This window comes from Juglans regia, chromosome 15 (genome assembly GCF_001411555.2).
Source record: "Juglans regia cultivar Chandler chromosome 15, Walnut 2.0, whole genome shotgun sequence".
NCBI lineage: Eukaryota > Viridiplantae > Streptophyta > Magnoliopsida > Fagales > Juglandaceae > Juglans > Juglans regia.
The window spans coordinates 19,605,857-19,619,013 of record NC_049915.1 but is presented as its reverse complement, the minus strand read 5'-3'; the positions used below and the strand labels follow the sequence as shown (position 1 = coordinate 19,619,013).

Below are 13,157 nucleotides of genomic sequence, written 5' to 3'. Positions count from 1 at the left end.
TTCTAGCTCTATTGATGATTGAACACACAATTGTCAAATTTAAAACGTGATGATGACTAAGATCACAAATAACTTATGACTGGAAAACTATATGAGTAATTATTAAGGGATTTTGAAATAATGAGGTGTGATATTGTCATCTTATCACGTACCTTATATTATTAAAAATTAATAATATAATGTGGGCACAAAATGTAAGGGATGGCAATAATTGTAAGCATTCTGTCCCTTTATGGGCACAAGTTTTCACTCACAAGAGCTTTCAAGTCTTGATCTACATATCCATATATTTGTGCCTATCCTCTCATCCCCATTTGTTTCTTTCTCATCCACATTAACGTCACAATCCCTCACTTTAGTTATTTAAAACAAACAAAGAAAATTGTTTATATCCCACCGCTATGACATAATTGCCTATAAATGTAAAAATTTTCCCTATCAATTGAAGTGTTTTAATTTTATTTTATGACTTTTATGAATACTGTAACAGCCAAGAAACTCTCATATATCTTGAATAATGTTACTATACGTTCTTAATTTGTCCCTTCATTTTAACAGTTCCTGCATTTAATTTTTTTTTTAGTTTTTTTTCTTAATAATTAAAATTATATTTTTTTTTTTTATTTTTTAAAAATGTTTAAACATATTTAAAAAATATTTGAAATAAGAAAAAAAAATTACAATTTGCGCGGCACTCGCACTTGGCGGCAGAGTAGCACCAATCATATATCTTTGCCAGTTACCCAATTTACGCGCAACAGACGAAAGGCTCGTAGTCCTCCACGTCTCTCTTCGCATCGCATCACATTACTCCAAACGCAGCTCAGCCGTGTCCTCCATACCTCAAATCCCATACAGCAACAACCTGAATCTGCAAAATCCCTCAGGTCCCATTACGCAAAAACTTCCAGAACCCTCTCTCTCTCTCTCTCTCTCTCTCTCTCTACACTGTGACATAAACAATGGCAAACAAAGAGATGGAAGTGGTGAAGGGGCTAGACATAAATAGGTACATGGGGAGGTGGTACGAGATAGCCTCATTCCCATCAAGTTTCCAGCCCAAGAATGGAGTGAATACAAGGGCTACATACACTTTGAGAGAAGATGGGACAGTGCATGTGCTGAATGAGACCTGGAATGATGGCAAAAGAGGCTACATAGAGGGCACTGCATACAAGGCTGATACCAACAGCGATGAAGCTAAGCTCAAAGTCAAGTTCTATGTGCCACCATTCCTGCCCATCATCCCTGTGGTGGGTGACTACTGGGTTTTGTTCCTTGATGATGACTATCAGTTTGCCTTGATTGGCCAGCCTGCCAGGAAGTCTCTCTGGGTATGCCTATGATTTTTGTTATCCCTTTTAAATGTTTGATGCCTTTTTCTTTCATTCAATAGATATTTATGTGGTTATTTATCTTATTGTTGATTCCTAATCAAGAGTTGTTCAGTTTTTCCAAGTTATAAATTGAAGAACTTTTTTTCACACCGAATGTTTGGATTTTTATAGTTATGATTCTTGTATATATGTATTTCCCTGCAAAAAGTTGGCTTCTTGTATTTTGTCTTTTTCTAAGTTGAGCCGTGCTATCCATAAGCCTCACATCCTATACAATCACTTTAAAAACATGTCATTTTATATTTTTATCCTATTTTATTCACAAACATGTTTGGAATCATTTTTATTATGTGTAAAAAAGTAAAATAACATGTTTAAGTGTATGTGCATAGTGTGAGGTTTATGTTTAAAACTTTTCTTCTGAGTTTATAAGGTTTCTTCAGATTTTTATCTAATTCGTCTCTGTGGTTTGTGTTGTAATTTGTTTCTTTTCGGGTGGTGTTTTCTTAGATATTATGCAGGCAAACCCATCTGGAAGAGGAGATATACAATCAGCTAGTTCAAAGGGCAAGAGATGAGGGGTATGATGTGAGCAAGCTCAAGAAGACCCCACAGAGTGAACCTCCACCAGAGGGAGAAGGCCCTAATGACACCAAAGGCATCTGGTGGATTAAATCAATTTTTGGGAAATAGGGCAATATGTGCTTACTCTGTTTAACTTTCAATAAAATAAAAGATCAAAAGACCCTGATAGCACCATCCAGATTCCAGATTTGGATATATCGTGTTGATTTGCTTGTTTTGTACAGTAAGTATATGTTTGGGGAAGTTGGGCTATGGATTATGTAGTTTAAGATCTGTGAAATATCAGCAATAAAACCTCTCATCTGAGACATTTTCAGTTTGTTTTTGCTGTAAAGAGTTTTCAGTGGTTGAATTACTTTATAGAAGAGAATTCAAGAGGAATAAGCATTCGGGTGCTTTATCTAAAAGGGGGTGTGCAATTTCCAATTGAGTCACTTCAGAAGCCGAACGAGTTTTGGGTTTCAGATGCACTTGTTAATGGAAAGACTTTCCATGGAATATATATATATATATATATATATATATTTATACTAATAACAATGGAAAACTCACAACACACCATCTAAATTGAGCTTGTCAAGCACATAAATACTATAATAGAAGGATCTCCTGCTGATACACAGTTTCCTTTCTTTGGTCTAGAATATATGGGGAAATGCCACAGAATTTTGCAAAGCAAACAATTGATAAACGATATAGACAGTGTACAATCACGATTTGTCATACATCAGCTTCGACCTTTGAAAATGTGAATGCAATTACAGGAGAGCCGCCTGATGACGAAGTTCACAGTATGCTACAACACTGATTTGTCTTTTTTGCTTGTTTGTAAAACATCTGTTTCCACCATCACCAAGAAGCAGATTCTTAAATTAGCAACAAGTTTAGGTCCATGTTTCATTTCAAAAGGATATATGAGTTTCAATGTAGACTGTTAAATCAGTTCAGGAAAGTAAGTAGAATGACCATAATTGAATTGATTTCATGACACTTCTTCAACCTTAAAACAAAAGCTTCAAGCTCAATTTTCAATATTGTCGCTACAGTGTTCTGGTCTCAAAAAGGCAAATTGTTCATCTCAAGACTAAATGTTGACAACAAATGGGTCCAATGAAGGTGAAAAATACAGCAAATTCCAACTCTAAAAATGTGTACAAACAACAGATGACTAGAGGTATGAGCCAAAAACATAATTGCGTTAAACTAATAAGCTCATGCAGTATACTGTGTGAGCTCTATGGATGAGTATAGTGGCAAATGCATATTGCTGATACATAAATTTTCTTAACCAACCTGAGATGCTGCACTGAGATCTGAACTCTTCTCAACTAAGCTGTCCAATTTCTCACCTCGTGCAAGTACACTGTCAATAGTCTTATGCTGTATCCAACAAAAGACACGCTCATGAGTAAGAGAGAGGCAAAAAAAGTAGAAACAAAACGTAAGAAACCTTGCAAGACTAAACCCCTTTTTCTAAGAAATATTGAGCCTCCCTCCCCCTTCTCCCCCACCCAAAAATTCTCCAACATATTCTTCATTAATAGTATTCCAAAAAAAACACATATTTTCTTGTAATTTGTCTTTAATACTTCCTAAAACTCTTTTTTTACCTTCTAATATAGAAAAGGGAAGAAATTTTGTATCAAAGCCAAGCTTGAATGTTAAACCAAAAACAATCTGCCAAACATCATGCACAACTGATCTGAGAATTATGAAGCAACTGAAGATCTAACATGGATGATTGCTTAATTAAGGAAAAAGCAGATATCCAACTAAAAAAGAATCGTATAAAAAAAAAACAAAAAGAATGGAAAAAAAAAAAACTAAAAAAGAATCTCTAGAATCCACAATCAAGAAAATTGAAGGAACACAGCTCAATCAGTCATAGTCCAACTTTAAACAAACTATCATAGCAATAACTCAACACTTACGAGTATAATTTTAGTTTCATCCAACTCCCTCTGAATTCTCAACAACTTATCAGCCTCTGCAGGGTCCTGAAGAGTTAAAGAAGAAAAGAAAGAGAAAATTATTCAGTTATCACTAAATAAAATACTATTAAGAAACAGAAATATAAATTTTTAATGTTTGAAGCTTCAAACATTGAAAAAAAATAGAAGAAAGGAAAAACCCAGTTGATAGTACTATTTGATAAATAAAACGCCATCAATCAATTTGACACCTATGAGGCTATGACACAATCTTAGAAAATGATGAAGATTGAATCTATAAGTACCTGAAATTTTATCAAAGCTTCACTCAGATAGGGCCAGGGTTGGGTATTATCTGTTTGTGCAGTCTTCCATGAGTCACCAAAGTTTTTCTGGTACTCATCTATCACCTGGAAAGCAACGCAATCATCAGCTATACCTTATTGCAAGCATATATAAAGCATCTATCTCAACAATCCTAGAACATGAATTTACAGGAACCTCGGGAACTATAATATCAAGCACACAGGCTCCCCCCTCCCAACAGACACCCACCTACACACCCACCTTCACGCCAAAAACAGGCACTTCAGCACAGCTATAGCTATGAAGTGTGGGCATAATGAAATCAATGGCAGCAAAAAGAATAATTATCCAAGTAGATCTTTTCATTTCCCTGATCACCTTTAAATCCCCGCCCTTCAACCTTGAAAACCTTAAAGCATAATGATATGATTACATGGAAGAAAGCAAAAATCTGGTGGGTTAATCAATTTTTTTTTTGGTAGGTTGATCAATTATCTAACATACTGATGCCAAAATTCTAGCTCCCGGAAAAGAAATGCATATACAGATGAATAATGATTATATTGAGTATACCTGGTTGAGTAGAGAAAAGGCACTTCGAACTGGGTAGTGATCATCCATGAAGCCCAATGCGCAAAGGCCATTTCTGTTGTAAGAATGGACCTTGTACTCTGTATTGGGGAAGAAAAAAAAAAGGCAAATCGTATTTACAAAACCAGAAGGAATGCTCAGAAAACTTTTTTTGATAATTGGGAATGCTCAGAAAACTAGAATGCGAAACTAATAAAATTCCATAAAGCCGAAAACACATACAATTCCACCATTCGAGTACGATCTAAATAACCATGGGAATTCCTAAAAAAATACATTCCATCACCACCATTCAGACACAGCTGGTAGAAATTCATAAAAATATGTAATAAATTTCCATACAATCCGACCAATGCCGATAGAATTCAAGAAACCTCCATCTTTATTCACACATAAATTACCTAATTCAAGCTCATGAATCAAAGATGAAATAAATTTAGAATTCCGAAAAAACCACTCGGCAACCAAAATAAATTCCTTAAAAATCACCAAAACCTAATCAGTTTCCACACAAACCAACCAAAATTCACCTCTAAAAAAACCAAAAGAAAAAAAATCAGGACCTTCACGCTATAGAATTTATTAAACTCTAGAACGAATTAATTCATGAAAAAAAAAAAGCAAAAAGAGAAAATCAAAGAAGGAAGATATGAAGGAGAGATCGTGAAACCTTCGTGCTGGACGGATTGGCGCTGGGAGGGAGGGGTCCGCTTGGCTACAGTGCGAGCGACGAAAAGGATGAACTCCTTGACGCTGGACCTCTGGAAGTAGCCGAAGTGGCTGACGTCCGTGGCGTTCACAAGTATGACCGGATCGGACCCTTCCGGGTTGCACTTCAACACCAAGAGCGCCGTGATCTTCATCTCTCTATCTCTCACACACACAATCTCCAGTCAAATCTCTGCAGCTCTCTCTCGCGCACTTTGATTCCGTCGTGGGAAGAAAGCGAGGAGGAGTGATTCGGTCCCGGGAATAAGGTTGGGATCTGATGCGGTTTACGAACTTTACTTTATCCTACAACTTGCTCCGTACGCGGATTTTTTTAGCCGACGTTCGTAATTGTGCCTGTGGCGTGGGTATTTTCGGAAATTCCTCCCTCCACGTCACTTCTAAATTTTCTTATATAAAAGGATCGTTAATTTTACATGTCCCATTTGCATTTAGCCTTTAGGTTTCATTACCTTTTATAAATTTCTTAACACATCCACATTGATTTTTAAAAAAATAGAAAATTTAGTATTTACATAAAAATTATTATTTTAATGATTAATTTTTTTTTTTTAGAAGAAATGCACTAGACTTATACAAGATAGGATTGATGGCTCGTTTAAATAGTATGATGAGATGAGTTGAGATGATTTTAGATAAGTTGAATAAAATATTATTATTATTTTAGGATTTAAAAAAATTGAATTATTTATTATATTTCGTGTGAAAATTTTAAAAATTTTTAATAATAAAATAAAATGAGATGAAATTGTTTCAGTACGTAAACAAGCACTAAAGACCCCTATTAGAGGGATTGAATAAAGAATATTATTTCCAAAATTAATCTTTATACTATGATTGAAACTTACAAATGATAATGATGTATTGTAATTGACTGCTTTAAAGTGTCTGTAAGAGTTTTCTTCAACAAAAGGGAGGACCAAGGTTGTCTCTCTTACCGTTTTCTGTGTCTTTAGAAGAAAGTTTCGATCTTTATGACAGTTAATTGCTCATTGATTTTGGAAGTAGTAGTACTGTTGCATCAAGTTTATTAATTTGGAGGCAGCCGGATTCGTTGGCTACATGGAGGTTTTGATTACACCATCTTGCATGGGGAGATGCATGCATGGTTTCACGCGTATTCTATTTCTATTCTTCATTTTTCTGCATGCATTTACGAGATGAATTGAGACGCTCCTTTATATATTAGCATTATTTTTTGCTTTTGGTCTTTGGAATGTGACCTTGAGACAACCTCGTCAAAAGACCATCAAACCAGACGTCGTTGGTCATGTGTTCGGGGAAGGGGTTTGGTTTCAGAAAATTATTTAAGCCATTTTAGGCTCTGAGCTGTCTGCTTTCCCGCGGAAAAGAAGACAACACAACTTGCCTTGTCACTAGAAACAAGGAACTATAATTAGAGTGAATGAATCCTGGCCAGTTATTAATGCGAGAAATGTGTGTGGGAGTCACCAGAAAAGAGGGAGGAAAAAAGAAAAAAAAACACCATTTTGGGAGTAAATCAAATTCCAGTCTTGTTCATCACCTCCACTTTTCGATCACATTCCATAAGAGTTTTTTTCCCAGGAACTTGACAGGGGAATGCTTATGTCCTGATCATAACCTACAAGATGCAAGTAAGTTGTACCTGATTTTCATTACAGACCGGGAGTTTCAAGATTTCCATGCCATTATGTTCCTAAATACAAGCTAATAAACATGGAAAAGAAAAACTGTCTGCATTAATATGCAAGGAAGTTACATGTTATTATGGCTACTACATTCATGCCCTTCAGTTCTAACTCACAGATTTACTCTTCCAAACTGAGAGATGTGAAAGTATGCCAAATGCTCTACCCCCTCCCCAACATCAAAAAAAAGTAATTGAAATTTGAGTAGTGCAAGTCATTGTAATGTTCCTTTTCTTTGCATGTCCTTCTGTTTCATGTTGTTCATTGACCAAGTAACCTTTTAATCCATTACAGGCTCATCAGAAGAAGATGATCAGGATCTTACTTTTCATTTCTGTGCTGATCCATTCAACTTCAGGGCAAAAGTTGGCAGAAGCTCCATCACAGAAATGGCTAACTCTAAACGGTAATAATCCAGTCCTTCTGTTTTATCAATTAAACAGGCATTAGATCAATGTACTAAGTTCCAATATCTGGTTTCTTGAGGAGGGAGAGTCTCAACTAGTCTCCCCCACCCTCGTAGGTGGCCAGAGGGACACAGGCCAGACTAAACTAAAAAGAAATTATGGAGAAAATCATGTTATAATTATTTCTAACAATAGATTTTGAGACGCCATACATTGTACTTGCCGCAGGTGAACGGCCCCTTGTGATAGCCAGAGGTGGGTTCTCAGGACTGTTTCCGGAGTCAAGCTCATTTGCAAATCAAATGGCACAGACTTTGAGTCTGCCGGATACGGTGTTGTTCTGCAATCTACAACTAACAAAAGATGGCATTGGTATATGCCTCTCGGATATCAGGCTCGATAATTCAACCAATATAGCAATGGTATACCCGAAGGGACAGAAGACCTACGATGTAAATGGAAAGCAAGTGCACGGATGGTTTGCTGTGGATTATACAATCGATCAGCTGCTCAACAATGTATCATGTCAGTCTCAAACAACTTTTCTTTCTCCTATTTCTTTGGTATAGTAGGAATAGCATTTAGAATTCTTTGCAATTTCTTTTGAACAACCTACTGATATGGAGGACCCAATTAACATTTAGTGTTTATGTTCTTTTAAACATTTATTTAATAGCTTGCCAGCAAGATGGCAATTAACAACAAGAAGTTTTTGAAACAAAAAAAAGAAACGTATATGCTAGGAACAATTCGCACGATATTCATGTTATGAAGAAACACAACGAGATAATTGATGGCAGTTTTCTGGAGTGTGAAGAACTAATACAGATATAATACATAATAATACCTAACATGATGAATCAAGTTGCCGTGATAGCCATGTATGCAGATATTTTAAGAACTTGTAGCAGGAAACAAGTTAATGTATAGTAAGTTAACCTATTTGTTTTGCGATGATCTTCTTAACAGTGACTCAGGGCATACTCTCTCGACCAAGTTTGTTTGATTCACAATCACCTATTTCCGCTGTTGATGATGTAACGGGAATTAAACCAGCCCAATTTTGGTTGAATGTTCAGGTCTCTCTCCGTCTAAACTCAATCTAGACCATCATTCATTCATTATTTTCTAAGATGGCTTTGGTATGCAGTATGATTCATTCAATACACAACACAACCACAGCGCGGCATCATATGTTCAAAAGGCAATGAGACTTATGGGTATCAACTACCTTTCATCTCCTGAGATTGGTTTCTTGAAGAGCATGGCTGGCGAAGTGAACAAAGCCAAGACAAAGCTCGTCTTCCAGTTCCTTGGTGCAGATGAGATTGAACCCACATCCAATAAAAAGTACAGTTTACTGCTGCAGGATCTTGCCTCGATCAAGTCATTTGCATCTGGAATCCTTGTTCCCAAAGAATACATATGGCCAGTACAGGCGAACAAGTATTTAGGAGCTCCTACTACGCTTGTATCTGATGCTCACAAAAAAGGATTAGAAGTATATGCGTCTGGTTTTGCAAATGATCTTGTTGCAAGCTATAACTATAGTTATGATCCGACAAATGAATACATTCAGTTTGTTGATAATTCTGAGTTTTCTGTTGATGGGGTGCTTACAGATTTCCCCCCTACAGCATCAGAAGCCATTGGTGAGATACCCGAACTGCCAAGCCTTAATCTATGCTTCCCCTTAACGTTTCATTTCATGAGTTGTATAACAATCCCGTTAATTGAAAATATACTTACTATATGGGAACCCAAACATTTAGCTCAGCATTCCAATGGTTCTTGAGTTATGGTCTGACCCTGCCAATGCTCTTGGCTTCTTGGCGCAGGATGCTTTGCAAATAAGAAGAATGCGAGCAAGCCCATCAAGGGTATGATACCAGTCTCAAATCTTTCCCAGAGCACATATTACAACCTTAAAATTTTCTTAGATATGGTCCAGAAGATAAAGAAAGAGTCATTTGCTAACGAAAAGTTGGTGCATTTTCAGGAAAAGCTTTGATCATCACTAGAAATGGAGCAAGTGGAATCTATCCTGGCAGCACCGATCTTGCTTATCAGCAAGCAGTAGATGACGGGGCAGACATAATAGACTGTTCGGTTCAAATGTCAAAGGACGGAGTGGCCTTTTGCTTGGATACAGCTGACCTCGTGGGAGATACTACTGCTATGACTACTTTCATGTCTAGGTCTACTACTGTCCCAGAAATCCAACCGAAGGCTGGAGTCTTTTCTTTTGACCTAACATGGAGCGAGATCCAAACCTTGAAGCGTAAATTTCTTAAAAAGATCTTCTCTCTTCTTCCATTCACTGCACCCATGCAGGTTTCCTAAGCTTCTAATCCTTACTTATGCCTGAAACTTTCATATTCCAGCTCAAATCGCTAGTGTTTACCAGGACTTCCAAAGAAACCCAGCGTACAAGAATGCGGGTAAATTTACGAGCCTTCCTGAATTTCTGGATTTGGCAAAAACAATGGCAGTTTCTGGAGTTCTGATCAACATTCAGGTAAGTTTAATATCTGGTGTCTTTCTATAAAACGTTATTGTTCACCATGTCAAATCAAATCAAATTAAACCCACATCGACACTATTCTCGATCATGTCATAGATCCAAGGTTTTCCAATTTATATTTCCAAAAATTGATGCCCACATTTCTTTCTCAGAATGCTGCCTACCTAGCATCAAAGAAGGGGCTTGACATTGTAGGTGCCGTTACCACTGCCTTGAGCAATGCCACCTTCGACAAGCAATCCACTCAACAAGTATTGATCCAATCCGATGACACTTCAGTGCTGTCCAAGTTCATGAATGTGCCAACCTATAAGAGAGTGTTGTCAATCGAAGACAAAATCGGTGATGCACCCAAACAGCCAGTGCAGGAAATCAAGAAGTTTGCTGATGCAGTTGCCATTTCAAGGTCATCCATCATTCAGATTAATGAGTACTTCACCACAGCTTTGACCAATGTTGTTGGGGAGTTTCAGAAAGCAAATATCTCAGTCTATGCCTATGTCCTGAGGAATGAGTACATCACACTCCCATTTGACTACTTCTCGGACCCTATTGTGGAGATTGCTACTTTTGTTGGAGGAGCCGGAGTTGATGGGATCATAACTGAGTACCCGGGAACTGCTAGTAAATACATGAGTAAGTGTTAAAAAGTTCCTACCTTGCTCAAGTTCTGTTGGCCATTTGACGAAATGATGCTAATCAAATGAATGATTCATAGTTTTCAATTGGAAAAATAGGGTCTATACATTCAATTGGAAAAATAGGGTCTATACAATGAAATGCTTCACACATTGCTCTTTTTTGGGTACTGCAGAAAGCCCATGTACAAATACAGATAAACCAGAATACAACATCCTACCAGCACAAGCAGGTTCTCTACTTTCCTTGGTTCCTCGTGACGCACAGCCACCAGCAGAAACACCTCTTCCACCCCTCCAGGTTTCAGACGTTGTTGACCCTCCACTTCCACCTGTGGCCAACATCACTGCTGCTGCTCCTTCAACAGTTACTGGAGCTGAGGCACCTCGTTCAAGTGCGTTGGAAAATGTTGCGAGCGTTGGCCTTTCTATGCTGTCAATCATTGTGCTTGCTTTAATATTCTCCATAGGATACTGAGACGATGGATCAATTGTGAGGTGGCTTGTGCCTGCCTGAGACTTTCACTCTCTTACTTCCTTTGATATAGTACACATTGACAATTAGCTCGTACCATATAAGAGATTGATTTGAGTGGATTGTTATAATTAGTGCATGTAGCGACTAATGAGTGTGCATACATGTTAGACATTTGGCATATATATAGAGAGAGGCACACATACCTGATTTGAAAATTTTACAACTTTTTACCAAAAATCTAAACTTTCTTTGTTCTGTAAGCACTCAAAAAAAATTTGGTCGCCTAGAGATCATAACTGAAACTGGAAAATTAATTGAGAGATTGGGGGGGGGGGGCGACTCAGATTAGGGTATTCAGAAACGAGGAAAAAGTTACCAGCCATGGCTGCGACAGAGACCAGAGTTGCCCGTGGAAAAAGTCAGCAGTCATTTAACGCACAGAGAGAGCTACTGAGCCGAGTCTCCCCGCCAAGAAACGGCCGTTCTTCTCATTCTCTGAATAGACTCAATAAATCATCACAACCTCAATTGTATTCACTTTTACAGAAGAACAAGAAGATGATGACGACAACGACAAAGATTATGTTGATGAGAATCTCGACCGAAGAATGATGGAGAATCATCGGCTCGCAAGCATTCAGAGAAAAAGGGGGAAAACAGAGATTACTGATCCCCTCTTTCTCTAAGCGCAGAGCCTCATTTTTAGAAGATATTGTATATGTACCAAGTGACAAGTGTCATATATTTGAGTAAACATTTGGAAGATCTTTGAGCTCCCACCGGCCATGGCTGCGAAAAAGAGCATAGAGAGAGAGTAATCGAGGCTCAGATTCGCCTTTTCTCAGACAAAAGGAGAAAGGAAATCCACCGGCCATGGCTACAACAAGGAGCTGCCAACGAAAAAGGACAAAGCAGTCACTTTAACATAGGAGACTCGGAGTCGCCCTGCCAAGAAACGGGTCTGCCCTTTATCCAGTGTCTGGTAGTTCACGCTGTGGATATCATCACCGCCTCGTGTTTTAGGGATGACGAGTGGATCTCATACATACATACATACATATATATATATATATGAGGCTCCGTTTCGACACTAGGCTGCGTTTAGGTGCTGAGCAGAGAGAGAGAGAGAGAGAGAGAGAGAGTAATCGAGGCTCAGATTCGCCTTTTCTCAGACAAAAGGAGAACGGAAATCCACCGGCCATGGCTGCAACAAGGAGCTGCAACGGAAAAAGGACAAAGCAGTCACTTTAACACAGGAGGCTCGGAGTCGCCCCGCCAAGAAACGGGTCTGTCCTTTCTCCAGTATCTGATAGTAGAAGCTGAGAATATCATCACCGCCTCATATATATATATGTATATATGTACCTGGATAGATAGAGAGAGAGAGAGAGAGAGTCTGTGTGCATGCATGATCATATAGATAAGCCCCTGGGAGTGCTCTAAGAAAATCATTGGCTCCGCAGGCGTCCAGAGGCGGAGAGGGGCAAACCGCCATTCAAAAGGGCGCCGCCAGCCATCGTCTCTGAGAGCAGAGCCTCATTCTTAAACTAATGAGAGTGAACCCTAAGCTCCATGGAGGACTATTTATATTACAGCACTATACCTTGTCGTCCTCATGGTTTTGTGCCATGTCACGTGAGTTTTCAGAACTTCTTGCTCTTTTCCTTTCGGTTTCCGTACGACTTCATCTCAAAAGTTTTTCAAGAATTTTTCTAATATTTATTAATGGCTGCATAGATATTGAGTTTATAACTTTTGATTCAATATTAGTGTTAGTTTATACATATATAATTAGTACGTGAAACTTCATTTTTTAATAAATCTAATTTTTTAGAGTTATTTTTTAGATTATACAGTCACGAGAGAGATAAATACATGAAATAATTCAAACAAACTCTCAACAAATAAACAACGTTTGGTGATATTCGAGAAAAAATATGTTTGTTATGAAATTCACTCGA

At 37.9% G+C, this 13,157-nt stretch overlaps 3 protein-coding genes and 1 long non-coding RNA gene across 4 annotated transcripts; 2 read left to right on the top strand and 2 right to left on the bottom strand.

The window, feature by feature from the left end:
- Positions 1–764: 764 nt before the first annotated feature.
- Positions 765–2,256, top strand: LOC109000897 (temperature-induced lipocalin-1-like). The gene is made up of 2 exons (XM_018977943.2): positions 765–1,334; positions 1,848–2,256. The coding sequence occupies exons 1-2, from the start codon at positions 963–965 to the stop codon at positions 2,028–2,030; spliced, it is 555 nt and encodes a 184-aa protein (XP_018833488.1). The 5' UTR covers positions 765–962; the 3' UTR covers positions 2,031–2,256.
- A 211-nt stretch (positions 2,257–2,467) lies between these two features.
- LOC109000890 (VAMP-like protein YKT61) lies at positions 2,468–5,780 on the bottom strand. The gene is made up of 6 exons (XM_018977931.2): positions 5,421–5,780; positions 4,733–4,830; positions 4,159–4,263; positions 3,854–3,919; positions 3,216–3,302; positions 2,468–2,759 (listed from the first exon to the last, which is right to left on the bottom strand). The coding sequence occupies exons 1-6, from the start codon at positions 5,611–5,613 to the stop codon at positions 2,709–2,711; spliced, it is 600 nt and encodes a 199-aa protein (XP_018833476.1). The 5' UTR covers positions 5,614–5,780; the 3' UTR covers positions 2,468–2,708.
- A 1,178-nt stretch (positions 5,781–6,958) lies between these two features.
- LOC109000864 (glycerophosphodiester phosphodiesterase GDPDL7) lies at positions 6,959–11,500 on the top strand. The gene is made up of 10 exons (XM_018977882.2): positions 6,959–7,095; positions 7,444–7,555; positions 7,785–8,081; positions 8,526–8,635; positions 8,707–9,208; positions 9,395–9,436; positions 9,556–9,837; positions 9,941–10,074; positions 10,233–10,716; positions 10,895–11,500. Exons 1-10 carry the CDS (start codon positions 7,090–7,092, stop codon positions 11,194–11,196), a joined length of 2,271 nt encoding a protein of 756 aa, XP_018833427.1. The 5' UTR covers positions 6,959–7,089; the 3' UTR covers positions 11,197–11,500.
- LOC118344717 lies at positions 7,489–8,117 on the bottom strand. Its single transcript, XR_004798462.1, has 3 exons — positions 8,006–8,117; positions 7,769–7,909; positions 7,489–7,572 (listed from the first exon to the last, which is right to left on the bottom strand). It is a non-coding gene; the product is annotated as an uncharacterized LOC118344717 (long non-coding RNA).
- Positions 11,501–13,157: the final 1,657 nt, after the last annotated feature.